This window comes from Lissotriton vulgaris, chromosome 3_2 (genome assembly GCF_964263255.1).
Source record: "Lissotriton vulgaris chromosome 3_2, aLisVul1.2, whole genome shotgun sequence".
NCBI lineage: Eukaryota > Metazoa > Chordata > Amphibia > Caudata > Salamandridae > Lissotriton > Lissotriton vulgaris.
The window spans coordinates 182,396,050-182,421,558 of NC_141690.1; the positions used below are offsets into that span (position 1 = coordinate 182,396,050).

The 25,509-nt window shown below is 49.3% G+C and overlaps 1 protein-coding gene across 1 annotated transcript in view; it reads left to right on the forward strand.

Annotated features, from left to right (window-relative positions):
- Positions 1-25,509, forward strand: part of NOP14 (NOP14 nucleolar protein) — a 297,291-nt gene that overhangs the window by 102,471 nt on the left and 169,311 nt on the right. Inside the window, exon 5 of the mRNA XM_086964160.1 lies at positions 20,726-20,863. Coding sequence (XP_086820286.1) covers positions 20,726-20,863 — 138 coding nt within the window. The remainder of the gene's footprint in view (positions 1-20,725; positions 20,864-25,509) is intronic.

Sequence of the window (25,509 nt, forward strand, 5' to 3'; positions counted from 1 at the left end):
GACTCCCCTTGATCACTGAGTTACTTGATAAGACTGTTTAAAGAAGACTACTGATATTTGGCGTGTTGAATTTATAAGAAGAAGCTTTCAAACCTTAGAACATCATACCTGGAGACCAAGTCCTACTTCCCAAGCTTACTGTGGTAATATATATTTAATCTAAGACAGGGTCTCAAACCTATTCTATGGTGAGAACTACTTCTGATCACTGAAAATCATTGTGAGCTACTAAAGCCCAAACTACTCCTGCATTGTTATCAGACACCCGTCCTCCCCCCCCGCCCAATTTTATTGACTTTAAGCCTAATGTTTATAGAGCCAGATACTATGGTTTGAACAAAATACTTTCACTAGGGGCACTATGCCTGGGCTGCCATGTGTGTCAGTGAGAGTGTGGTCTTTAAGGATGTAAGAACGTGTGCGTATGAATGGGATATATGTGTATGCGTGACATACCTTTTGCCATATGTGGCACCGTTCCATGCATAACACAAACGCACAACCATTTTTTTAAACGTGAGAAATTTAAGTTACAGAAGAATGTTCAGCAAACATGTTCATAATATGGAAAATTTGGTACACTTTACATTTCTCCCAGTTAAAAAATGGCTATATTTTTTAGTAATAAATATGACTGTGTCTACCAGCCACGGGTAACAAGGTGCCAGACACTTTGAAATGGGAGAAAACTAAAATGAAGAGTTTACTTTGTGTTTACATGGATTCCATAAAACTCGTCATTTGAATTTTCTGCCATTTCGAAGTGTCGCAGTAAGCATCTTGAGCCCAGTGACTTGCAGACACTGTGCCATATTTATAACAGAAAAATACAGCTATTTATTTCAATGGGAGGAATTTAAAGTAAAGAAATGTCTCCCATTAAAAAAAAAAAACAAGTAGACTATATTTTTCAGCTATAACACTATAGCTACTGCCCACTGGGAGCAAGAAGTATGCGATCTGTAAATACAACACTTTGAAATGGGTAAAAAACTAAAATGAAGAATTAACTTAATTGTTCATTTATTTTCTCCCATTTAAAAACATTTAGAAACATAATTTCGTTCCCACACTCCAATATTGAGTGGACTAGAACTTTTATTTAAGATTTAAATACCTCAGTGTTTCAGTTCTTCATCTCTGGGCCCTAGGTCAAATGTGACTCTACCACTGCTCATTATCAGGCCCTGCTATCTGCAGCCTGTAGATAATAATGTAAAATAAACACAGCCTTCCCTTAACTGTGACATAGAAATGTGGCCCTGGGCTGATATAGAAAATAGAATTCATGGATGTGAGCTGCTCTGAAGGTGTCTGTGAGCTACTCGTAGCTCCAAATAGACTGGTTGGAGACACCTGGCTAAGACATAGTAATGGGTTTTTCTAGACTCAGCCCATAATAGCCTTTACAGAATTATGCCTAAATATTACAATAAAGCACATGCACACAAAAAAAGAAAACCAGGGCAGTAGACTACCTCCAGAGACCCTGAAGCATTACAGCCCGGGAGGCACTTTGCCAAGAGGAAGGGGAGCGGTCTGAGCCATCCTTGAGAGGGAGTGCAGAAAAGGGATCCCCGGCGGAGGGGGCCTACACCCCCCCTCCGCCCCCCCATTTAGAGACGTGAGCTACTGGGGCCCCTGGCTGCAGCAGAGAAAGGATGATGGCAGCGAAGAAAGGGGGCACCATCAAAGATATGCTACTGAAGCAGACGAGCGCCCAGGAGGGCGATCCCAAGGAGGGGTTCGAGTAGAGCAAACTCATCAGCGGCGGATATTGGAGGCACCAGTCATGCATCCCTATCTGGAAGCTTTGTTCGCCTGCCCGAGAGATGACATCCTAGCAGTTAAAAGAGACCTAATAATTTAATTGCAGGCAGTTTGCAAAGAGATGACCGAAATTGGGGACTGGTTGGACGCTATTGAGGGAAGAGAATCCTCTGGAGACGAGGAGATAGAAATAGCTCAAACAGGAGGTCATACACTTAACAGATCAGCAGTTTGACTTACAAGCACATGCAGAAGTTTTAGAAAATCGCTCCAGGCGAAATACAATCTGTTCAAAAGGGGTCCAAGAAAGGCAGAGAAGGTCAACATAGAATCCTACGTTTCGGAGCTGTTCGCCCACATCTTGGGAGACACGCAGGCAGCTGATATCCACCTAGATCGGACTCATAGAGTGGGTAAATGGGGACCCGGCTCTCACCGATCATTAGACATATTGACCTGTGTACTTAACTACCCTTTGAAAGAACGGAAGAAAGCCAGGGAAACGTCAGCTGTGTCGTTCCGGGGACAGACCTTGCACCTTTTATCAGGATTTGGCATCTTCCACGCTCCAGAAGAGGAGAGAATTCCACCCAGTCATTACATTCCTTCGCGAGAAGAAAAGGGCCTATGCGTGGGGGCATTCCGTCAGGATAATTTTCCGCTGGCAGCATCAGTTCCCTTCCCTCTCAGCGGCATGTGCACTGCTCCAGATAGAACCTCCTGAAGGGTTTAGACATGGGCCAGCAGCTAGTGGCCCCCGAAGAGAGAGTGACGAGCGATGGCGAAGGGGCCCCACCACGAGGGTGCGGGGGGGATCTGGCCCTGACCAGGCGACCATGGCATCGAAAAGGAGAGCTTTATTGAAAAAGCTGGCAGAGGACACTTCTTCCAGTGATCCTGCATGAGGTGAACTGGCTTAAAATAGAGCAGCGTGGCAGGGGGTGCGGGGAGGTGGAGAGGGGGACTGAAACCTTTGGAACTTGGTCATTCACCCACACAGAGACTTCACCACTGGTAGTCTTCCTCCCCTATCCATGGACTATGGGTGTGTTTAGTTACGGTTATTGTTTAGGGGAATGTTAACGGGTGCCTACTAGGGAGTTCCACAACACTGGTTAATCTACAGAAGCTTCTGCTGAGATCTTGGGAGTTACTGGGGAGGCGGAGGGTAGGGGGACATGGCAGGGAAAGACCAGGATGGGGAGGGAACCACCCATGGCATCTTAGGGTATTGAGCCTAAACGTCAAGGGCTTAAACAACCCAGTCAAAAGGAGGGCAATACTCGCATATCTGGAACAATCGCAGGCAGATGTCTGTCACCTCCAGGAAACGCACCTGGTGCACAGTGATTGGCATAGGTTAAAATTCTGGGCGTTTCAGCAGTAATTCTTCTCCTCTCTACCACACAAAAGGGCAGGGTGGCATTGCTGTTTTCTCGCTCCTTCAAGGGGATAGTGGGGATGAAGATTAGGGAGACTGGGATATCGAGTCCACTTTGGGTCCCACTCCATCATCTTCAGCTCGGTATATGTTGCTAACGAAGGGCTGGAACAGTTCATTCAAGAAGCCACAGCAGAAATCATGACCACACAAGATAGATGGGTGATCCTGGGGGAGACCTTAATCTAGACTTCAATAACCAAGTAGACTGTTTGATTCTAAGACAAGGGGAACGGGGGATATCAGTGCTGGGGGGGGAGGGGCTTGGACTGCAGGAACTGGGATTGAGGGATATCTGGCGGAATCCTCACCCACAATCAAGGGATTACACATTCTACTCCCATGTACACAAGTCGTATGCCAGGCTGGATATTCTTTAGGTACAGGGTAAATCCTGGCAGTGACGTGGTCTGGGGAAGTTACACCCTGCTCACTATCTCACCACTCTGCAGTTAGGTCAGATCTCTCTCTCCTACTTCATGAGCAAAGGCCTTGATCCTGGCGGTTGCGAGAAATACTCTGTAGGCCAAAAGTAGAAAACAAATATATAAGTTGATTAAGAGCTATATGGTTTTAAATGTAGATGGTAAGCTTTTTACAGGGATCATGGTGGCCCTCCTCACCCCAAACTTGCCTGAATTAGTTGACTCGGATCAATCAGGGTTTATCCCAGGCAGACAGTACTCAGATACCACCAAGCGCACCCTCAATCTTATAGATAAAGCGACCCTTTCCCAGCGGGATGTGATGCTCCTCTCAATCGACTCTGAGAAGACCTTTGACCGGGTCCACTGGCCTTATTTGGAAGCAGTGCTGGCAAGGTATTGTTTTGGGGACGATTTAGAGGATGGGTACAGAGCGGATATGGAGGGCTAAGCGCCACAGTCGGAGTGAATGGCAGGGGCTCTGGGAGCTTTCCCATCAAACGTGGCACACAGCAGGGCTGTCCCCTGTCCTCGCTTTTGTTTGCGTTCTATATGGAGCCATTTGCGCAGCAGGTTCGTGGTGACCCACTAATCACTGGCGTGAGATTTGGAGGAGAGGAAAACCTCATTACATTATACGCCAATGATGTAATTGTGTCCCTCGATGACCTCTGAGGGCCTTACTGGCATTCTTGAGAAAGGTGGAAAGGTTTGGGGCTGTCTCGGGATTCAAGATATATTTGGTCAAATCACAGGCATTAATCCTAACAGTGACGTCGGCCACGAAGGAATTTCTTGCACAAACGCTCTACATTAGATGGCAGTAGAGTCTATCCTACCTAGGAATACACCTTGCTCCGACCATCTCGGAAGTGGTAGAGGTTAACTACAGAAACTTAGTTAAGAAAGTCCTTACTGATCTAGCGAGCTGGGGTACCTACCCTTTGGCTTTGCTCTGAAGAATAGCCGCATTGAAGATGGTGGTCCTCCTCTGAGTTCTCAATACCTTTCTGACTCTGCCACTATGGCCCCCGCCCGAGATGCTTCACACCATACAGGACTCTGGCCTGACCTTTGATACACATGTGGGCCGTGTGGCTGGGGTATGCGTCGGCGTCCTGAGGACCTTAAAAAAGGTGTTAGATCTTCTCCCCCTTGCGGCCCGCAGAACATTGGTGCATGCCCTGGTGACTTCCCGCCTCGATTATGGCAACCTATTATATCTGGGTGCCTCCAGCAGGGCCATCGGGCGACTTCAGGTGCTGCAAAATGCGGCTGCCCGTTTGGTGTTGAGGCTCCCCAGGAGATCCCCCTGCAAACCCGCGCTCCACGCACTTCACTGGCTTCCAGTTGCCAGTCGGGTTGAATTTAAAACTCTCTCCACATGCCATCGTATTGTGAATGGCAAGGCTCCTGCGTTGCTCAGGAACTTGGTGACCGTGTATGAACCCACACGTAGCCTTCGATCCTCCTGCACAGGGCTCTTAACGATACCAAGAGTAAGGAAAGCCCGCATGGGGGGTAGATCTTTTAGGCATCTGGCGGCCAAACACTGGAATGCTCTTCCTTCAAGCCTGCGTTTGGAGCCATCAGAATTGATTTTCAGAAAAAAACTCAAGACCATTCTGTTTAGCAGGTAGTCGGCGGGGAGGTTGGGTGGAACCTCAGCTTCTCACTTATCACAGCGCGGGGACACGCCGGTGGGCGTACTTCCAAGCGCTTTATAAATGTCCAAAATGAAATGAAGAATGCCTTTCAAAATTACGTGTGGGTGGGCAGACGTTCCCGAATGCGCCAGGAGCTTAGCTGGCAGACTCCAGCACAGGGTGGCATTCCGTGCATTCTCAAATCTTTCAGGGCGGCGCAGATTCGGTTCATGGTGGAGTGGTCACGCCAGAAATCAGTGAAGGAATGGCTTTTTAATGGACACGTCCCTGTGGAAACTTTTGTTTTTGGGCAGACCGTACAGACCTCCCAGTCTCCACCTGTCCTTGATCACGTCACCTACCCTTCAAACTTGAGATGCACTTGTCAAAAAGACAGCCTTTCATCGTTCCCTTCCCCCCTTTCACCGGTAGTAGGGAATCCGGACTTCACCCCGAGTTTAGAGGAGGAGGCATTCCGGGAATGTCTGAAGCCCGGATGTAGATCGGTGGGTCACTTTTTTTTGTTTAAAAACGTTTTTTTATTGATCTTCATAAGGAAGAGCAGAAAGCGTACATACATCAGGATAATCAGTGCAATACCGGACATTTCAATGCATCACAAAGAGGGAAATGATATCGAGCTCACGGGCCCCTTACTGTCCCCATCCGTGTTTACGTGGCAGGCCTAAGCTGTCTGGTGTCCCCGCCTTGCATGTTCCTGTCTTATTGTACCAGTGATATATAACTGCAGCAGCTGCACTCGCGTCTACGACTGGCACAGTAGAGCCTCAATTGTCGAGTAGTGATGGCATTGTGCTACAAGGCAAAAACACCATCTAGCAGTTTAGCATTATTTTTCTAATAAACATGTCTAGAATGAGGTACTATGCAGTAGTGTATCCATACGCTGAAAATTATGAATAAAAGATATAAGAAGGACAGAAAAGAGAAAAAAGGAAAAGAAAAAAAGGGCAAAGAAAAAAAGGGAAAACAAGGATGTAACCAGGATGCATAGACAAAGAGAGGGATGTGGAAAATGGGGGGCGTGGGACAGGGAGTGGCGGGGGTGGGGTGAGGAGTGCCATGACATATCGTCCAAGCCTGTTCACACCATTGGGGACCACTACTCAAGCAATAGCCAACATTATCTCTGAGAGCACGTGGGAAGGAGGGTCAAGGGTGACCTCATTGACCAGCGCGCCATGAAGGGAGGTGTCTACGTTTTGAGGCATACCTTGGGGCAGTGCGGGCGTGACTAGCCCATGGGGTTCCAAAAACCCTCTGGGTCAGTGGGGAGTACTGTGTCGTCAAAGAGCTGTAGGGCTCGAAGTCTTGGCCGTTGCAATCTAGCATCCCAGGTGATCTACCAGCGGCTTCCAAAGCTTTGTAAATTTGGTTTCCCGCAGCTGAAGGCGCGGCATGAGTAGCTCCATTGCCACCATGTGCCATAAGCGAGTGAACCATACATTAATGGAAGGCGTTTCTGGTTTCTTCCAATATAATGCAACTGTCTGCTTCGCAGCTCCCAGCATGTGGAGACTGGAGACTGAGATGCTGATCTCAGAGGGTCATTGCTCGCAGGTTCACTGGCTTAAGAGCCAGAATGCGAATGAGCGGACTCTCAGGTAACGGGTATCCGAACACCCGCTTAATATGGCTGAGGACTTCTTTCCAGTACGTAGTAAGGAGAGGGCATGTCCACCAAATGTGAAAGAAATCCCCGACCGCTTGTGTACAGCGCCAACACTGGGAAGATGCATTGGGAAACATCTTTTGAAGTCGAAATGGAGTATAGTACCACTGAGTCAACACCTTGTAAGCGGATTCCTGCTGGGGGATGCTATCGAAAGTTTTTGAAATGTCACGCCAAAGGCGTGCCTACTGGGAGGGAGCCATGTCAGCATCCGATGCGGATTGCCACTGCCGTTGGTATTGATGGAGGTCCAATCGGTGCGAGTGTTGGAGGATCTGGTATATACAAGATATTAATTCCTTGGAGTTACAGGTGCCCGCTATTCGTTCAAACGGCGTAAAAGGTCGCGTAGCCGCCTGCGATAGAGAGGACCCCTGTAACCAATGCCGAAGTTGAATATATTGGAACCTATCCTTCTTAGTTAGCCGAAATTCTTGTTTACACTGGGCGAACGTTTAAGGTCTTCCCCAATGAACAAGTTGTGGATCGTTCTGCAGTCCGTATCTGTCCAGTTTGCAAAGTAGGGCGGGCGATATGCAGGAGGGAACTGCGGGTTGCGAGCGATTGGAGTATGCGGAGACGGAAAGGTAGCGAGGCCTCTACGGACCACCACTCTATCCCAAACCTCGAGCACCGTTTTAGTAGGTACCGGCATGTATCCGCTGTTATGACGCGCTTCCCGGGGCAACAACGCATGATTCTAGAGAGGGCGACAGGTGACCGCTCTGTCCATGTGGAACCACACTTTCTCGCTTTCCTACGCCGTCCATTTTGGTATAAAACAAAGGTCGGACGCCCAATAGTACTCCAGCAAATTAGGGCAGGCGAGTCCCCCCATATCCCTCAGAAGCATTTAAATTTTACTAGAGAATCGTGATTTCTTTCCCCCATATAAAAGCAGTGAGCTCACGTTTCAACCCCTGAATCTGATGTTCTAGGATGGGCGTCGGCAGCGTTTGAAACCGGTAAAGGATTTTCGGCAAGATAGACATTTTGACCGTATTGAGGCGTCCCAACCAAGAGAGTGGCGGGGATTTCCACGCCCGCAGATCAGTGATAACTGAGATTTTATATCCTTGCCAATTGGCTTGGGTCCAGGTAGCTAGATCTGGCGTTAAATTAAGGACGAGGTAGCGTACAGAACTGGTAGCTCATTGATAGGGGACGAGAACTTGCAGGGTCGTAATCTCATCAACCGAAGTCGTGAGGTTAAGGTCCCAAGATTTTGTGTGGTTAATTTTAAGCCCCGAAGCTTGCTCTTTGAGCTGGAGCAAAATATGTACTGCTGGAAGCGAGTGCAGAGGATCAGCCAGGGTAAGGATTAGATCATCCGCAAAGTGGGCAATTTTATGTTCTATACCCCCAAGTGCAATGCCACGGATGTTAGATGACACGTGCACCATAATAGCAAGTGGCTCCACTACCAGGGCAAACAATAGGGGCGACAGGGGGCAGCCCTGCCTGGTACCCCTGAGAATAGAGATGGGCTGCGTAAGTTGGCCAATAACACGCACCCTAGCGAGGGGAGAAATATAAGGGGCCATGATGCGCGCTATCCTGCGTGGCCCTAGACCTGCTTTTTGCAAGACAGTGCGAAGGAACCCCCAGTCCACCCGGTCAAATGCCTTTTTGGCGTCTAACGAGAGCAGGCAGGCCAGGATCCCCCAATGCCGCTCCCTCCCTACAAGGTGTGCCACTCGCTGCACGTTATCTGCTCCTTGGCATTGTTGGATAAAGCCTACTTGATCTGGTCCGACGAGGTTGGGTTAGTGCACGCTAAGCCGTTTAGCCAGAATTTTAGTGTATAATTTAAGATCTGTATTTAACAACGCAATGGGGGCGAAAAGAAGAACAGAGTATGTGATCTTTCCCAGGCTTCGGTATGAGGGCTATTTCCGCCATCGCCATATCAGGGGACGGTCCAACAGTGTCTGAAAAAGAGTTAAAAAGGCACAGCAGGTATGTTTGAAGATGCGGCAAGAAGGTGCGATAAAACAGGACTGGAAGCCCATCAGGGCCCGGCGTTTTCCCCAGTGGAAGGTCCTTGAGGGCACCGGCTAGCTCCTCCATAGAGATTGGTTCCTCTAGAAGCTTGGAGTGGTAGTCGCCCAAGGGATCCCAATCACAAGCGTCCAAAGTGACAGATATCAGATCTAGGAGGGGGAATCTCGAGCGTAAAGTGATGTTTAGTAGTCTTGAAACGTTTGAAGCTTATCAGCTTTCGTGGTGGCCCATGATCCATCTCCTAACTTTAGTTTCAAGATGTGAGCTTTAGCTGCCCTCTCTCGCAGGCGACGTGCCAAGACCGTTCCTACTCTGTCTTCTCCATCATAGTAGCGCTGCCGTAGCACAAGCAAGGTTCGTTCCTCCTTATTCGTTCTATGAACCCTAAGCTGACCTCTGTGGACCCCAAAGCGTCGCTTGTGACTTGCCAGGGGCCGTTCCTGACCCAGTTTCTCCAACGTTTTGGTTTCACACGTGAGTTTAGCCTCATACAGCCCTCGTGATGACAAGAGACGTAAGGACACCTTATTGTGGCTTTAAACGCGTCCCACAAAACTGGAAGAGGTGTTTCAGGGAGGTCATTAGTTTCAAAGTAAGATATGATGGCTGATTGGATTTCTTCCCTATCTACTGGGTCCCTAAGAATATGGGGCGTACACTGTCATCTTGTAGGCCGCTTGGGGTGTGCAAAGCGTTCGTGGAGGGGTAGTTCCAGGTTCACATGGTCGGAGATTGATATATCGGAGATGTCGGAAGAAAGGGTGTCCCCAACCAATGAGTGAGACACGAAGAGGAAATCAATGCGAGAGTAAGAGCGGTGTGCATGAGAGTAGTAACCGTAACCGCGACTCTCAGGCGAGTGATAACGCCAGACATCTATAAGGTTCAAAGCAGTGAAAGATTTTTTAGTTGCCGCCGACATCACACCTGTAGGAGGGTGGATACCTGACTATGGTTGCCCCCAACTTTTTGCCTGGTGTTTTGCTGGTTTTCCGACTTAGTTGACCTGGGACCCTGCTATTCAGGGCCCCAGGCCTACTGCTCTCTCTGTAAAATGGATTCCATGTACCTTAGGTGCATATACCAATTGGTACTGGGCCACCTTATCAGACCCTGTAACTCAGGGCATTGGTGTACCCAGGGGCTACAGCATGTATTATGCCACCCCTGGCTGGCCATCTAAATCTGACACAACTGGCTGCACGACAGCTGGGGCAAGGTGGTGTAATCACCCTTTGCTTTAGATATAGTATACCTATATCTAACCCTAAAATGGACACATAGATTCCTATCAGTCACTCCTATGGCAGGCCTTAACAATCCTGAAGGCAGAGTGCTTGGAATCATGTGAGATGGTGCTCTGGCATGAGCTGAGCCCGTTTGCAGCTTGCGGAACCAAGTCCTAATAGCTGTTCCATGATAACGCATACCATATACTCTTAAGTGCATTATAATCCTCGCGGTTATATGCCAACTCTGGTATCGCTTTATCAAAACATGTCGAGTAAGGTGTCATACGAATTGGAATACTAACCCCTCGCCAATTCTGGGGACGGGGTTAGCATTCCACCCTTCTAGAGGGACACGACATGTATGTAACTGTGAACCCCGGTTAAAGTTAACTCGAGCCTCAGCATCACAAAATGGATGCTGCCACCACAGACACAAGTCTGACCTCCTGCTGCTGGGAGTCCTTCCAGCAAGGAGAGCTTGGACAAAGGGTTTCCTGTCAGGGGCGGTGCTAGCACCATCCCAGACAGGGTTTTGTGTATCCTGGGTAGGCAGGGCTTTAGAGGAAGGGGACTCCAAGTGGCACCCCGGTGCTCACTACGCATAGGCCGGCTAGAACCAGTTCCAGGGGCACACCAGCCCCTGAGCTGGGGAAAGTCCGGCATGGGAGAGGGGTGTAACCACCCCCCTTCCTGGTCCCACCCATGGGCAGGACCTAGTCCCGTACCAGCCCCTTTCTTTAGTATAAAGGTGGGAGCGGGGACCCTTCCAAATTAAATCATCTTTGAATCCTGAAACTACTTTCTACAAAAGGAACTCAAGACTTCTTCCTAAGATTTCTCCCTTGTGACTAAGGAGTAGTCACCCTGCATCTGCGGGCACCAACTAAGCAACCTGCGGTTTGCTGCACGTCCTTCCTCTGGAATCCGACCGACCAGCACGACGAGACCTGGCTTCCCTGGCACCTCTGACCTCTACCTGCATCATCAGCCCAGCTGAGATTCGTTAGTGTGACGAGACCTCGAGGGACCGGCCATCTTCAGAACTGCACTAAGCTTATCCAGGACGACCGCCGAGGGATCCTCGAGTGAGTGCTTTGGGGTTCGAGAAGCCCTAACCCTGAGCAGCTCCAGCACCGAAGTTCAGCCCCCCAGCATCCACGAGATCTGCGTGGGGCCCTTCTGCTCTTTGCTGCTCACCGCGTTGTCCGGCTACTTGCCTGCTGGCTTGTGGCCCTCCTGACGACGCACCACGACGACAACACCGCTGGTCTGGTTTCTCCAGACTGGCTCTTGCTCCCCTCCAACAGAGGAGCACCCCGGACCCTCCTGGTCCACTCCAGACGCCATTTTGAGTCCACCGCGTGGGCTTGCATTTGCCAAGACTTGTTGCCCCAATCCTGGGTCCAGCGACGTCGACAGCAGATACCTTCGTGGGACAGCTCGCACCTCCATCCTGGTCGCCGACAACGCCTCCTGGTCCGAGAGACTGCAGAGCCCAGCCTCGCCCACTCACCTGGTCGAGGTGACTTCATCCTGGTGCCCATCTAATCACTGGCTAGTGATTCAGAACTTGGTCCCCTCCGCTTACAGGTATCCTCCATCACCGATCCAGGCTTGGGTCACTTCGAACTTCATCACTGGTCGCCTGCCAGCAACTTCTTCTTTCAGGCTCCATAGACTGCAACGAGGATTCCCGACGTCTTTTCAGACCTATGCAGCCGCAGCCCCTGGGCTAGGTAATCTCCGCATTTCGGTGCTCCAGCATAGCTTAACTATCCAAGGGTCCAGATCCTTTTTCGTTTCAGCTCTACCTAATCGGATTCGTCCGATAACACTAACTTTACAAAATCTAGCATCCATAGACTTTGTCCTGCATCCCGCGTGAGAGTGCACACTCTGCACCCGATCTCCCTAGGCCTCCTGCTCGTAATCTGAAGGTTCAGTAGTCCAGTCCTAACGATCCTAAAGCCTATTAGAGTAGTACTTACCTGCTAGTAATTTCGCATTCCACTTTTAGAGTATATGGTTTTTCGTGCCCCTCTGGCATTTGTGTAAATTGTGCGACTTTCAGTATGTTCATAAGAGCTTTGTATTGTGCTTAGCGCCCTGTCCTCATAAAGAGTCCAGGGCTGTTGTGTTCTAAATAAATATACTTTTATTTTCATAACAACTTGTGTGGTGTCCTTTCACTTGGTGTTCAAGGGGTATATGTGATGGTATAACAGCTGGCTTAACACGCCCTCTAGAGTCTAGCTTAAAGACTGCTCTTGTCCATGCTACTAGGATAGCTGGTCTACGGTTGACTTACAACCAATCATCAATAAGGGTTGTTTGGACTGATACATAGTTATCACTAGAATAGTGAGCACTGCATATCAGGCCAACTTCTCACAGCACCCACCCCGTAAAAGGCACCCCTACTGCGATCCAGCTCGGCATCCCAAACCAAGTTTAAGTCTCCCCCCACTATGAGGTCCGTATTCACCGCCCTACCTGCTCACGGAGAATCCCGTGCAAAAAAGTGTCTTGGCCCTGGTTTGGCACGTACACATTGCAGAGAGTGAGTGTGCGATACCCCCTCCTGACCTCCACTTAAAGAAATCTGCCCTCAGAGTCCCGGACTACTTTAGTATCACACTGTGGTATGCCCGCCCTAAAGAGAATGGCGTCGCCCGCTGTCTTGGTGACTGCCGAGGACCAAAACTGGTGTTGAAAGCGTGGGTGTGACATGAGCTTGACATCGCGCCTGAGGAGGTGGGTCTCTTGTAGGAAAATTATGTCTGGGTTATGCAACAATAAGTAGCGCCATATTTGGTGGCGTTTATTGGGGGAATTAAGCCCTTTCACATTGAGGGAAAGGACCTTCAAACAGGGTACAGAGGTCATAGTCCGCTACTGTCGGGTAGTGTCGCTGTGTCAAGCAAACGTTCCCTAGATCTAATTGATCCCTGGAGGACCTCCCTAGTGGTCAGGTGTCCTCCCCACCCCGCCGAGGTGATGGTTAGGGAGAGGAAGGAGAAGGGAGGGATAGATACAAGGAAAACAATGAAGTAACTGTAACGGCCAGCATGGCCAACAATATCCTAATCCAGTCTAGGGAGAAGCCAGGCACTCCGGGGCACAGGCTGTCCCAGAGATGTCACTCTCCCAGGAATAGGAGTGGGGGTCGGTCATCGCACTGCAAAGTAGATCAAGAAGTCCGGGATGCAGCCCCAGGCGGCCACCGACATGGCGTACATCAGATGTCCAATAAAGCACCTTCTGGAGGAAAGTGAGAAAAGCAGAAAGGGAACGCTGCAGTGATTCATTGGTGGGTTAAAGCCTGCTTTTAGGTGTAGGGGAGTCGTGTGGCCTGACGACTGGAGACAGATCAATTCAATAAGATTCGGCCACCTGCAAGCCTGTAAGTGACGAGTCTCCATCGGGACAACCTGGGCGGCCTTCGTTGGGCAGATTTACTGCACCCGTTTGCGGAGGACCGTCCAATACGGCACTCGTGGTCCACCGCGGTCCCAGCTAAAGTCGATCAGGGTAAAGTCAGGGGGCCTCCCTGAAACAAACAGGAAAGCAATGCATCAACGCAGACTGTCGGGAGATACTCTGTGTCAGAGGTTCGTGAGCCTGTGGGAGGCACTGCGCCTAGCGGAAGGCAGAGACGCAGGGGCACAACCTGCTTTCCCGGGGCTGGTTGACTGTAGATTTTGCCAAAGGGATGACTGGCAAGGCGCGTGTCAGTCCACTGAGGTCCCTGGCCCAGATCAGACCCTTGGAAGTGGTTGGGCAGGGCATGCCAGAGAGGTCTCAAGAGAGCTTCCCAATCAATGGTGGGGGCAGACACTTGCTAGGCGAATAGTTTATCCTTCAAGGTGGCCAGTGATTACAGAGTTCAGTTACTTATTAGCAGCCGTTTGCGAGCTCGAAGGCGATTGGCCCGCTTCTAGGGATTTTGATAGGTTGGATTATGTCCTGCTTCTCTTGGGAGGAGTTGCTGCGCTCCCTGGAGGAGAGATGACGCACCGGGTTCCATTGTGGCTTTAGTGGGACTCTGGCCTTTGCAGGCGCACGAGATGGGCTAGGTGGGGGGTGGGGTGGGCGGGGGGGGCCGGGGGCAAAGTGTCAGGGATCTGAAGTAGTTGGGCCGCTTCTCTGAATGATCTCAGCACTCGCCGTTTGGAGTCCCATTGGAATATGAGCGCGAAAGAATGCCCCCATTTGTAGCGGATGTTAAGCTCCCGGACCTTATCAGTGATGGGTCTAAAGTCTCTGTGGCGGCAAAGTGTTGTGGGGGCTAGGTCTTGATACAACTGCTTAGGCGTCCCATTAAGCCAGATCTCGGGCTTGTCCCGAGCAGCCTTGAGAATCGCTTCCTTCTCGGTGAAAAAATGGACCTGAGTCAGAATGTCAGGGTCTAGGCAGGCAGGAACTAGACCAGGTCTCCCGCAGGTCCAGTCACTCTATGTGCACAGTCCAAGGCAGGCGATGGGGAATTGTCATCTCCCCTGATGTCACGAAGCAGGTCCGCCACATATGTCATTATATCCGCACCTCTGCACCAACTGGGCCCCTCTTATGCGTATGTTGTTACGGCGCCCCCTATTTTGCAAATCTTCCTGTTTAATTTGTAGCTTGATGTGGTGTTCCTCTAAGGTGGCCAGCCACTGCCATAAGTGCTCCTGGTCCTCCGTGCGAGTATCCAAGGCACTTTCCAAGTCATGTACTCGGTCTCCCAGCTCCCCCACATCCTTTCGGAGGTCCATGACACAGGCTTGAACCTCATTGCGTAGGGACCTGATTTCAGATTTGAGTTCCTTCATATAGAGCGTCATGAATGCTTGTGTGACTGGCTCAGAAGGGCTCCCAGTCGCTGTCCTCTCGGCCGAGGCGGGAGCTGACCCCGGATTGCCCCCTGCAGTTGTGCTCGCAACCTCCTTGGGGGTTGCTGAAGGGTCCTTCCTGAAACGTTACCGCGTCATAGACGCGTAGAAGTGATGTCGTGACTGCTTGGCCCTCACGGGAGGCACCACCCTGTTAGAAAGTGCCGCCGTAGGAGTATAGCTGCACGCACAGCCTAAATACCCATGTGCCAGCCGGCGTGCAAGAAGAGCAAGGATCAAGCCCACTAGGGCATCAGCAAGGGGCATCGTTCCCAAGGACCCTGGGGCAGGGATGTGCTCCGGGGGACAGGCTGCCGTCGACGATGCAGAGGTCCAGGCGGCTGCGTAACAAGATCGCTATCCAAAAGGCCGCTAGGGAGAGGCGACCCTACTCGGCAGACGCAACACTTTAAGCAGATCGCAGCGCCACCAGGTTACAGATCAGCACCTTAAATTGACAAGGGGCTAGCACTTGTAGTGTAGCTGTGTAGAAGCTAGGGCAGCAGCAGCAACAAAGTGATATGCCCCAATTAACCATAGGGATCAGGAGGGGCAATTGTTCCAGTGACTGGCCCACCAACCCCAGGCCCCTCAAAGAAAAGGAGAAGAGAACGTTGGCTGTGGTGTTACGGACCTTCCGCTGTGCACCAGCACAAGTCAGGAGAACTATCAGGAGGGCGGTTGGGGACGTCCAGCCCCAGCGGGGACCGTATGAGGCAGCTGGGGGCCGAGGTATCGATGGCCGGACTCCCCAGCAGCAGTGGCCAACTTGCGCAGGGGCGCCGCCGCCGGGGCACAGCTCTAAACCCAGGGTAACGGCGGGAGTGCAGGAAAGTCAGGCTGCTCTGAACGCAGTGTTGCAACCCGTGGCGGCGACGGCACACCCACCTCCTCACCTGCGCAGGACCCGTTCTCAGGGGCCCGCCGCCTCCAGCCAGTCAATGGTGTCCGGGCTAGATCGCAGCCGCACTCTTACCGCAAAATGGCGGACTACCTCCTCTCTCTACAGCTCTCAGCAGGTCAGACAGCCGGGGCGATGGGCGCCCACGAGGCAAACAGGGTAGAGGTAATCTGGGCCCCTACAGCATCCTCTCTCCGTCTGGTGTTGCAAAGGCCCCCAGGGGTCGCAGCAGGTTTCTAAGTGTCTCCGGCCTCCCTGGAACACAGCGATGGGGGTGAAGTGCAGGGAGAGTAGACTCCAAAATGGCAGTTGCAGCAATACCAGACACCACAGTATGGGGCCCGAGCAGCGTCGATGGCGGGCACCTCGCCCATGGCAGGACCTCGATCTCCTTGCTCCCAGGACCTCTCTTTCCCAAGAGGGGAGTAGCCAAGACCCTCACCGCAGCCGGTCCACCGTGTGCTCTGCAAATGTCCCCTAGGGAGTCGCGGCAGTCCTCCTGGACCTCAAGTCAGCGAAGGCAGGGAGTGCTCAGACATACAGCGTCTAGGCCCCAAGATGGCGAGCACACCATCCGACGCCTCTCCTCACCTCCCGGAATGCCGGCTCTGCAGCAGGTTGGGGGCCACCAAAGACCCCACAGCACGAGGCTGCCTCAGGGCCCCCAGTAGCCCCCCGGAGCAGCGGAAGGTCCCGGTCTCCCCAAGCCTCGGGGAGGGTAGCAGGTTTCTCCAGGGCCCGCCACCTCCAATCCGCCACCGAGGTCGAGGCTGGGTCCAGGCAGCACTCCAATTGCAATTTGGTGGGCCTTCTCCTCCCGCCACCGCTCCCCACAGCCCAGGCAGCCAAGATGTCGGGTGTCTCCCGCAGAGTCCCCCGAAGAGCAGCCAAGGCAGGTATCTGGGCCCTCACAGCGTCAGTGTGCCTTCAAGCTCTACCGGAGCCCCCCAGGGGTCACATAAGGTCTCCCAGTCCCCCCGACCTTCAAGGGGGAGACCGGAGCCGCAGCGCCGCTTCCAGGCAGCAAAAATGGCGGCCACGTCATTTGTTCGTTCTTTGACCACCCACGTCTTACTGCACGACTCCTCTCGGACTCAGTGTGGGGGCAGTTGGGGGTGTCGCAGGAACGTATTTGTCTTTTGACCCCCATCAAACCACCGGGGAGTCGCAGCAAACCTTGAGCACCTCCAGTCCTCGAAGGCGGGTACGCTCAGCCGAGCGGGCTCCGGGCGCCTAAGATGGCGGACACCTCACATCCTCGCCGGATCGCTCAGGTCAGGTTGGGTGCAGGACAACAGGTTATCCTACTGTGCCGGGCAGTTGCCGGAGCTCGTGTAGGCACTCCCGGATCGCCGAAGAACCCTCAATGTCCCCAGGCCTCACAAAGAAGGACAGGTGCCGCGTTGGGCCCGGGTGACCAAAATGGCTGACTCACCGATCTTCCCCAGGCTTCTCCTCATGCATCGCCGAGATCTTCACCCCTGAGCACCACCAGCACTCCGCAAGCCCAGGAAGGGGAGCGCCAACCACTCCGCAGCTACAGTCCTCCGTCCAGGTCCACTTTCAGTGTGAAGGTAAGGCTAAAGATCGCTAATTTTAGTGGCGGCGGCCCGGAGCTCTCACAGCGTGCTTCTCACTCCATGTGTAGCGAGACAACGCCCCCTGTGGGTCATTTTTATGATGAAGATGGCACTATTCCGTTCAGTACCCTGAGGTCTGATAATGCCATTCTGTAGAGTGAAAGATTCCGATACACACAGATCAGACCCTGGGTGATGCAGCCAGAGGTTAAAGAGGCAGTTCAACGTCCTTTGATGAAATTCGAGAGGTGGCTTTTAAGTAAAGAATCAGACCCGCATTTAGTATCGGACTTAAATAAACTACTTTTGGAGGTAGTCTCAGAGGGGAAGTGTCCGGCACAACTGCGCTGGGAATGGAAACTTGGGCGGGATCTTTCTCTTCAGGAATGGCGGGATATATATGTTATCGGGCAAGACACACAGCAACCAATGCAGCTAGCATAGAAACCGCAACATAAATCTCCTCCATAAAGGGAACCCGGCACAGAGTGAGAAGTGCTGGCGATGTGGGGATGCCACTGTGTCACTTATACATATTTTATTGGAGTGCTCTAAGCTAACTCCCCTCTGGGACAAACTCCTGGAGATTGACCTTCACTTTAATACTCCATTTACGCCATATGTAGTGCTTGGCTTACCCAAACCATTGACATACCCACTTAAATCCAGGCGAGGTAGACATATCGCACTGGCACTAGGGGTGGCTCACCAAACCATCCTGGCTCTATGGGTCACCGAAAGGACTCTGACCAGATTGGGGTGGCTTCATCGTATTTGGCACTTGCTGGGGATAGAAAGGCTATCTTCAACACTGAGAGAACAAGGGGATACCTTCAGTGAGGTCTGGTGTCTATTTATTACTCTTCTATCCCATTAATTCACAGAGCTTACCTGCCCTAAATATCTAAAATTACTACAATTGATCAAAGCACAGCGCCGTTTCTTTTGTTGAACATTATGGACACTAGAGATCTGCCAATAGCTGTGCATTAGCTTCATGGGCACCCAGGGGAGGGTGGGAAAGGGGTTTTAGGTGCAACTTTCCTTTTCTTGTTATGCACAGATGGCTGACAAAGGTAGAATGTTGACGCTAGGTCGGTGAATATGTATATTGTAATTATCCCTTGTGGTGCAACCATAAAAACAAATGTAATTTTAAAAAAAAGAAAACCAGCAATTTCAAAAATATTTTGAGATTTCGTGTGCATCTAGGATTTTTTAATGAACTTAATTGAAGACTCTCCTTCACAAGTGATTAATTTGAATAATTACGTTTTTCTTTCATCCAGTGTAATTTTTGACTCAATGTATATAAACTTCCTGCCCAGTTTCAACAGTGTCTGTTTTATAAATAGCCTGCACGAAATAGCCCCTGGAGGCTGGTCTTATATTTTAGCCACAACTTTGGTTGGGCCCATATGCTGCTTCCCTCTTCACTCTAAATCATGGTTACCCTAGGTTCTACTGCCGGGTCTGGTCACTTAGTGGGCTATTGCAATCACTGTAGGGGCCTGTGTTTGACCTCATGGTCACAGGTTTAAGTCTCGGCTGATCCACTCAGCCTTCATCCTTCTGAGGTTGATAGAATGAGAACCATTGAGTTGGGTAACAATAAACATGTTATTCAGCGCTAAGAGGCCTGGGTGAATTGCGCTTTACAAATATACGTTCTGTTATGTTTGTTACTGCCACGCACAAATAACCGGGCAGGTTGCAGCAACCCAAGATATTCTCTCTCGCTCTCTCGCTTTCTCTCTCGCTTTCTCTCTCGCTTTCTCTCTCGCTTTCTCTCTCTCGCTCTCTCTCGCTCTCTCGCTCTCTCTCGCTCTCTCGCTCTCTCTCGCTCTCTCGCTCTCTCTCGCTCTCTCGCTTTCTCTCTCTCTCTCTCGCTTTCTCTCTCTCTCTCTCGCTTTCTCTCTCTCTCTCTCGCTTTCTCTCTCTCTCTCGCTTTCTCTCTCTCTCTCTCGCTTCTCTCTCTCTCTCTCGCTTTCTCTCTCTCTCTCGCTTTCTCTCTCTCTCTCTCTTTCTCTCGCTCTCTCGCTTTCTCTCTCGCTTTCTCTTTCTCGCTTTCTTTCTCGCTTGCTCTCGCGCTCTCTCTCTCTCGCTCTCGCTCGCTCGCTCGCTCGCTCGCTCTCTCTCTCGCTCTCTCTCTCTCTCTCGCTCTCTCTCTCGCTCTCTCTCTCGCTCTCTCTCGCTCTCTCTCGCTCTCTCTCTCTCTCTCGCTCTCTCTCGCTTTCTCTTTCTCTCTCTCTCGCTCTCTCGCTTGCTCTCTCTCTCTGCCCCCCTACCCTCCTCCTTATCCTTGTAGAATCTCCTCATATTGGGCAAGCAATATGACAAGGCCTCAAGAAGAATGAGGAACATTGGAAGTGCAGTGCGATTATTACATTAAAGGGGTCTATGAAAATCACGTCATTTAAAATTATTCTTCACAGTTGCAGAAGATATAGCATAAAACTTAGCAAGCTAATAAATTAATTTAAATCCATATATTAAGCTGCTATTTCTGTCCAAACAATAATCTGATGTGACGAAGCCTATGTGTAGAAATCAATAAAGTCTAGTAGACAGCTCTTGTAGTTGTAGTTTATTCTTCAAGTTACATCTTCGTAAATTCCAATGTAAGTCTTAATATAAGCCCCACCAGGAGCAGCCCCATGGCTGCTCAGCCCATCTAATCCAACAGCTCCCCCTTCAAGTACGAACATCCATAACATTCCAAATTACATCATATAGCTAGAGCATCAGGCAGAGAACCAGGGCCAGGGAGATGCATTACATAAGAAGCAGATTCCTACACTATGTTAACAAGAGATGCTATGTATTTGAAAAAGACACTAATAAAAAAATATTTGCAAGAGATGTGGCCTAACAGCTAGATCGGTCGACCGCAAAGCTGTGAAACTGGGTTCAAGTCTCAGCAAGGTCGCTCAACATCCTGTGATTTTGGGCAAATCATTTGATCTCCCCATGCACGACAAAATGTATGTGATTATCAGTAACTCGACTAGGGCTCCTGTAAAGCACTCAGCTACTTTCAGGTCGAGTTTGCACAATATAAAACTCCTGCCAAAAAAATCCTTGCCTACAGTGTACACTAATTGGCTACCTGATCTTCTGCATTCATCAGTGCTGTTTTTATGTACTTTCGTTTCATAGAGAGAAAGACAAAACCAAAAAGAAAACACCTTGGAAATGACGGAGAAGCTCGATAAAGACTGGAAAGCCATTCAGGGTCTCCTAGGGCATAAAGTTCCAAAATCGGAGAGAAAGACTGAAGCAGAAGAAAAGCCAAAGGTAAGCATCTTGATGTTTTGAAACTTATATTGTTATATCCCTTCATATTTCACAGTGGTGTTAAAAGCCCTCTGCTCGGAGCTGGTCATTTCAGTGGCCTTGATGCAGCTTCAGGACAGAAGCTCTAAGACTGGATTCATGGGGGCAGAACTAGCTGGGGTTTGAGGCGGCCACCTTGACAAATGTAGGACAAGGCCCACACCTGGACCTATGCCATGATATGAAGCCTGGTCTTGTTGGATGCAGCAAAGATGAGATAGCCCATAAGAGGTGTCAATACTCTTGTCAGAAAGTTGCACATGAACAAGATGGTAGCCAAGGCTGACTCCATTGCCTGGGCAGCCTCTGTCTGTCGTGAGAAGAGAGTGATCACTGAAGGGAAGGGACACAGAAACTTGAGCAGAATTTTCCTGCCCCTGCAGAGCACTAACGGGTTGGCAATGGTTTGAGACACTGGGGCTTCTTGAGAGAGCTGTGGTAGAGGGTTCAGCGGCCATCGTGTCAGAGAATGGAGTCATGGCAAGGAGAAACACTCTAGTGTTGTGGATAGGTTGGTTCGAGAAAGCAAAGATTTATTACTAGGGGCAAACATCCTTACCCTTCAGTGTATTCTTGCTGCATTATAAACTCTAAGAATAACATCCATCGAATGAGAGCGCTGACAGTTCGGAGGGTGTGAAGGACTGGCTACAAAAAGAGTGACTATCAAGACAAATAAAGGACTTCTGTTTCCCTGTTAGTCATGCAGCTTGGGCAAGAGGTCATGCAGTAAAATTAGTAATGATACTGGTTTGCAGCATGTGCTAATTAGGGACGGCAGTGAGTGAGCAGACAAATGTCATCTGTTCTGAGACACTGCTTTAGTGTTGATGAATTTTGTTTTAGCTGGTCAGAGGAATTTAGGGATCAGCGGCCCTAATGCAAAAGACCAACTGGGACTGTCTGAGGTTCTACCCTCTCAAAAGTGTGACTGACGAGCAAGAACATTTCAAAATATGGTTGCTGAAAAATGAGAGCATTTTCACTGTTCTGCTTACGTCTCACCATTTCACAGCAGCACCTGTTCACTGTTTAAATATTCAATTACAGGGGTATTGCAAAATCTCTATCAGAGGTAGGAGCTGATGGTCATTGCTGTGTTCCTAAGCATATCTTTATCAGCTGCAGACTTTACTTCATTAAATGCCTGAGCCCTTCTTAACAAGCGCACAATTCAGTGTTTGCATTACATTCTGATGACCATAGCACTTGATGCCACAGTCCCCTCCTCTACAGTGCTGGTCAACTCTCAAGCTAACTGCATCACCAAAGCATTTGATATTCTGATTGACAGGTTTTAGAACTTTAATCTTCTCATAGAATTTTGTCTCTGTCCAGCAGTTTCCTGCTGCCTTTGTTACCAGCAACCCAATATATTTGTTATGGCTAAATAAGGTGGGTAATTACAATGGAACACTTAGAGTACCCTAAAGAAGAACCCCACAAAGAAACATTCCATATAGCTATCAAGGTCAGCATTTCTTTAGTCTGTATTTTACTTGATTAATTTATTCTAACAGTACTCACAATCGACATAACACCAAAATAAATCCATACATTCAGGCAATTATTATGTAAAGTAAATAGATAGAGATGGATCTAAATGCTAACTACTCTGGAAATCTCAGAAAATGTCATGAAACGTAAGCCGATTAAGAAAGACATTTCTCAGCATACCAAGATAAGCACCAAAAGAAGATTGTCGACTAAGCAGTGATCAGTCCTTTTGCTATCAGATGCAGTGTTGTAATTTATTTATTTATTTATTTATTCAAAGTTTTATATAGCGCGAACAAGATCTTAACAGATATCAGAGGGCTTCACAGGGGGGGGAGTGGGCAAACAGGAGGGTGAGTAGACATAATAATTGGGTACAATATAGTGAACGGTAGCATAATAGGATAACAGTCATGTGCTAATAAGATACAGGTAAACACTCAGACAGTAAAATAAGGCGGTGCAGAGTCTTTGATCTAACTAAAATAGAGATCATGAAATAGCAGAGAACACTCAGACAAAAATATAAGACAGTGCTGAGTCTGAGCTAGCTACAATACAGTTCTAGCGATAACAATGAACATTCAAATAGACATTATGATAGGGCGGTGCAAAGACTCTGATCCAGCTGCCATAGAGATCAGTGGATACCAGTAAACCCTCAAAAGACAATACTATAGGACGGTGCATAGTCTTTGATCCAACTGCAAAAGAGGTCAGTAGGTCATGAGCATAAAGTTATTGGAACATTAAGTATCCAACGTTACAAGATCGGTGCAAAGTCTCTGAGCAGCAACAGTGAGGATCAGGTGAACTTGGCCATAAGGATGGCTTTCACTTCTTTCTTGAAGAGTACAGTGGAGGAGATAATCCTCGTTTCAGGAGGGAGTGCATTCCAGATCCTGGGTGCCATTCCTGAGAAGGAACGTTTGTAGGTTTTTTCCTTACGGAATCTGCGAGGCTTCAGGAGCAGACTTTTTGTACTTCTATTGGATCTCGAACCTCCTGATATAGTCAACTTTTGAGTGAGGTAGGTGGGAGCCTTGTGGTGTATGGCTGAGTGTGTCATAACCGCAATTTTCAATTGTATTCTGGCTTCGAGGGGAAGCCATTTCAGGGATTTCAGGTCAGGTGTTATATGAGAGTGTTTCCTTGAGCCCGTAATGAGTCTCGCGGCAGCATTTAGGGAGGCTCTTAGGGGTGCTGTTGTTGCTTGAGGGAGACCGCTGAGGGCCACAATTCCATAGTCTATGCGGGGGATGACTAGTGCTTGAACAGCAGTTTGGAAGTCCTTGGCTGGGAGGAAGGGTTTGAGTTTCCTCAAGGTGTTGATTTGCTAATGTGCTAATGTGCTGTTGCATATTGAGCTTTGCGTCAAGTGTGATGCCTAAGGATTTCGCAGAGTCCACGACGATGGGTTGGACATTGAATGCTGTTAGGTGATTGAGCCATATTTGGGTGGTGGTAATTTTAGCAGGGGATGATATCAGGAGGAACTCAGTTTTCAACGCATTTAGTTTGAGGTGATTGTCAGCCAACCAAGATTGGGTGTTCCTAATTGTGCAGTTCAGAAGTTTGATATCTTCCGGGGATTGTACCTTTAGGTAAAGTTGAGTGTCATCGGCATACATGTGGAAGTGTACATTGGATGCCTGGAGCATGGCAGCGAGTGGTTCCATGATGAGGTTGAAAAGCGTGGGTGAGAGGGAAGATCCTTATGGGACGCCTAAATCTACTGGCACTGGAGAGGACAGCACATTGTTGATCTTGAACTTCTGGGATCGGTTGTGTAGGAAGGAAGTGAACCATTTGAGTACAGTCCCGGATAGGCCCATTCTGGTATTCAGGAGCTCTAATAGGTTCTCATGTTTGACCGTGTCGAATGCTGAAGAGAGGTCCAGGAGAATGAGGAGGCATGAGTCGTTGCGATCCAGGATTTGGAGGGCGTCCTCAATTATGTGTGTCATGGCCGTTTCCGTGCTGTGTTTCGCTCGGAAGCCTGATTGATGAGGGTCGAGGAGTTCGAACTGGTCAATGTGTTTTGTTAGTTGGAGTTGCACACATTTTTCTAACAGCTTGGCCAGAGTGGGGATATTGGTGATAGGGCGGTAGTTGTTTAAGTCAGACGGATCAGCTGTAGGTTTCTTGAGTATGGGCGTGACTTGCCCCACTTTGAGGGAGTCTGGAATGAGACCTTGTTGAAGGGAGCTGTTAATGATTTTAGTCCAGAGTGGGAGAAGAACGGGGATGAAGTCTCAAACAGCATTGGCAGGTAGTGGGTCTGTGAGGTGATTAGAAGGCTTCAAGGTGCCGAGCAGTTTGTGTATTGCTTCTTCAGAGTAGGTGTCGAAAGACGACCAGGAAGCGTTATTTTTAGGTTAATTGGTTAGCCTACAAATTCGGGATGTGATCTAGGACTTGTTTTCTAGTTAATGTGTGTTTTTTTGTTATATTTTTTTTTGTTACTCTGTCTGGCATTATGCCATTAATGCATTACTCTCAAACATGCATAAAAACAGGACACACATTCCATTCCACTTAAAAAATCAGAAATTAAGATGCACGTTGCATGCATGGCGAATGGAATGAATGTCATCAAGGGGAAGGCATTATCCTTTTTTGGGTTTGTTTCCCAGTAGTATATTGAACTTGAATGAAAGGTGTTCTAACCACAGCAATGTATTATTATGTGGCTAGTTTTAGAGCTGGTCCATCTTGTGTTTTCATCCAGGAGCCTCGGTTTATGAGCTTGCCTGAAGCTTTGAGGTTTCCTCTGATTCTCTTACTAGGTGTAGGGACTAGAAGAAGCAACTGTCTGCAATTAAAAAAAACACCAAGCCACTTAGCCTTTTCCCATAATGTTGTTTTGACACTGTCCCCCCAAGCCGCCATGATTCGTCACCCATTGACTATTGTGTGGCTGATTTATTGCTTGTTCTTCATGTCCCAGATACTGTAAAACATATTCTAGCTTAACAAGCTAAAAGGAAGTTCAGCTCATTGGAAAAAGGCTTCATTTGATATCTACTTGCCTCTCTTGTCCATATCTGCCAGAATACCATTTGGTTTACAGGCTTAGCAGAAGACACTGCCTCCTTGATGCCTATTGC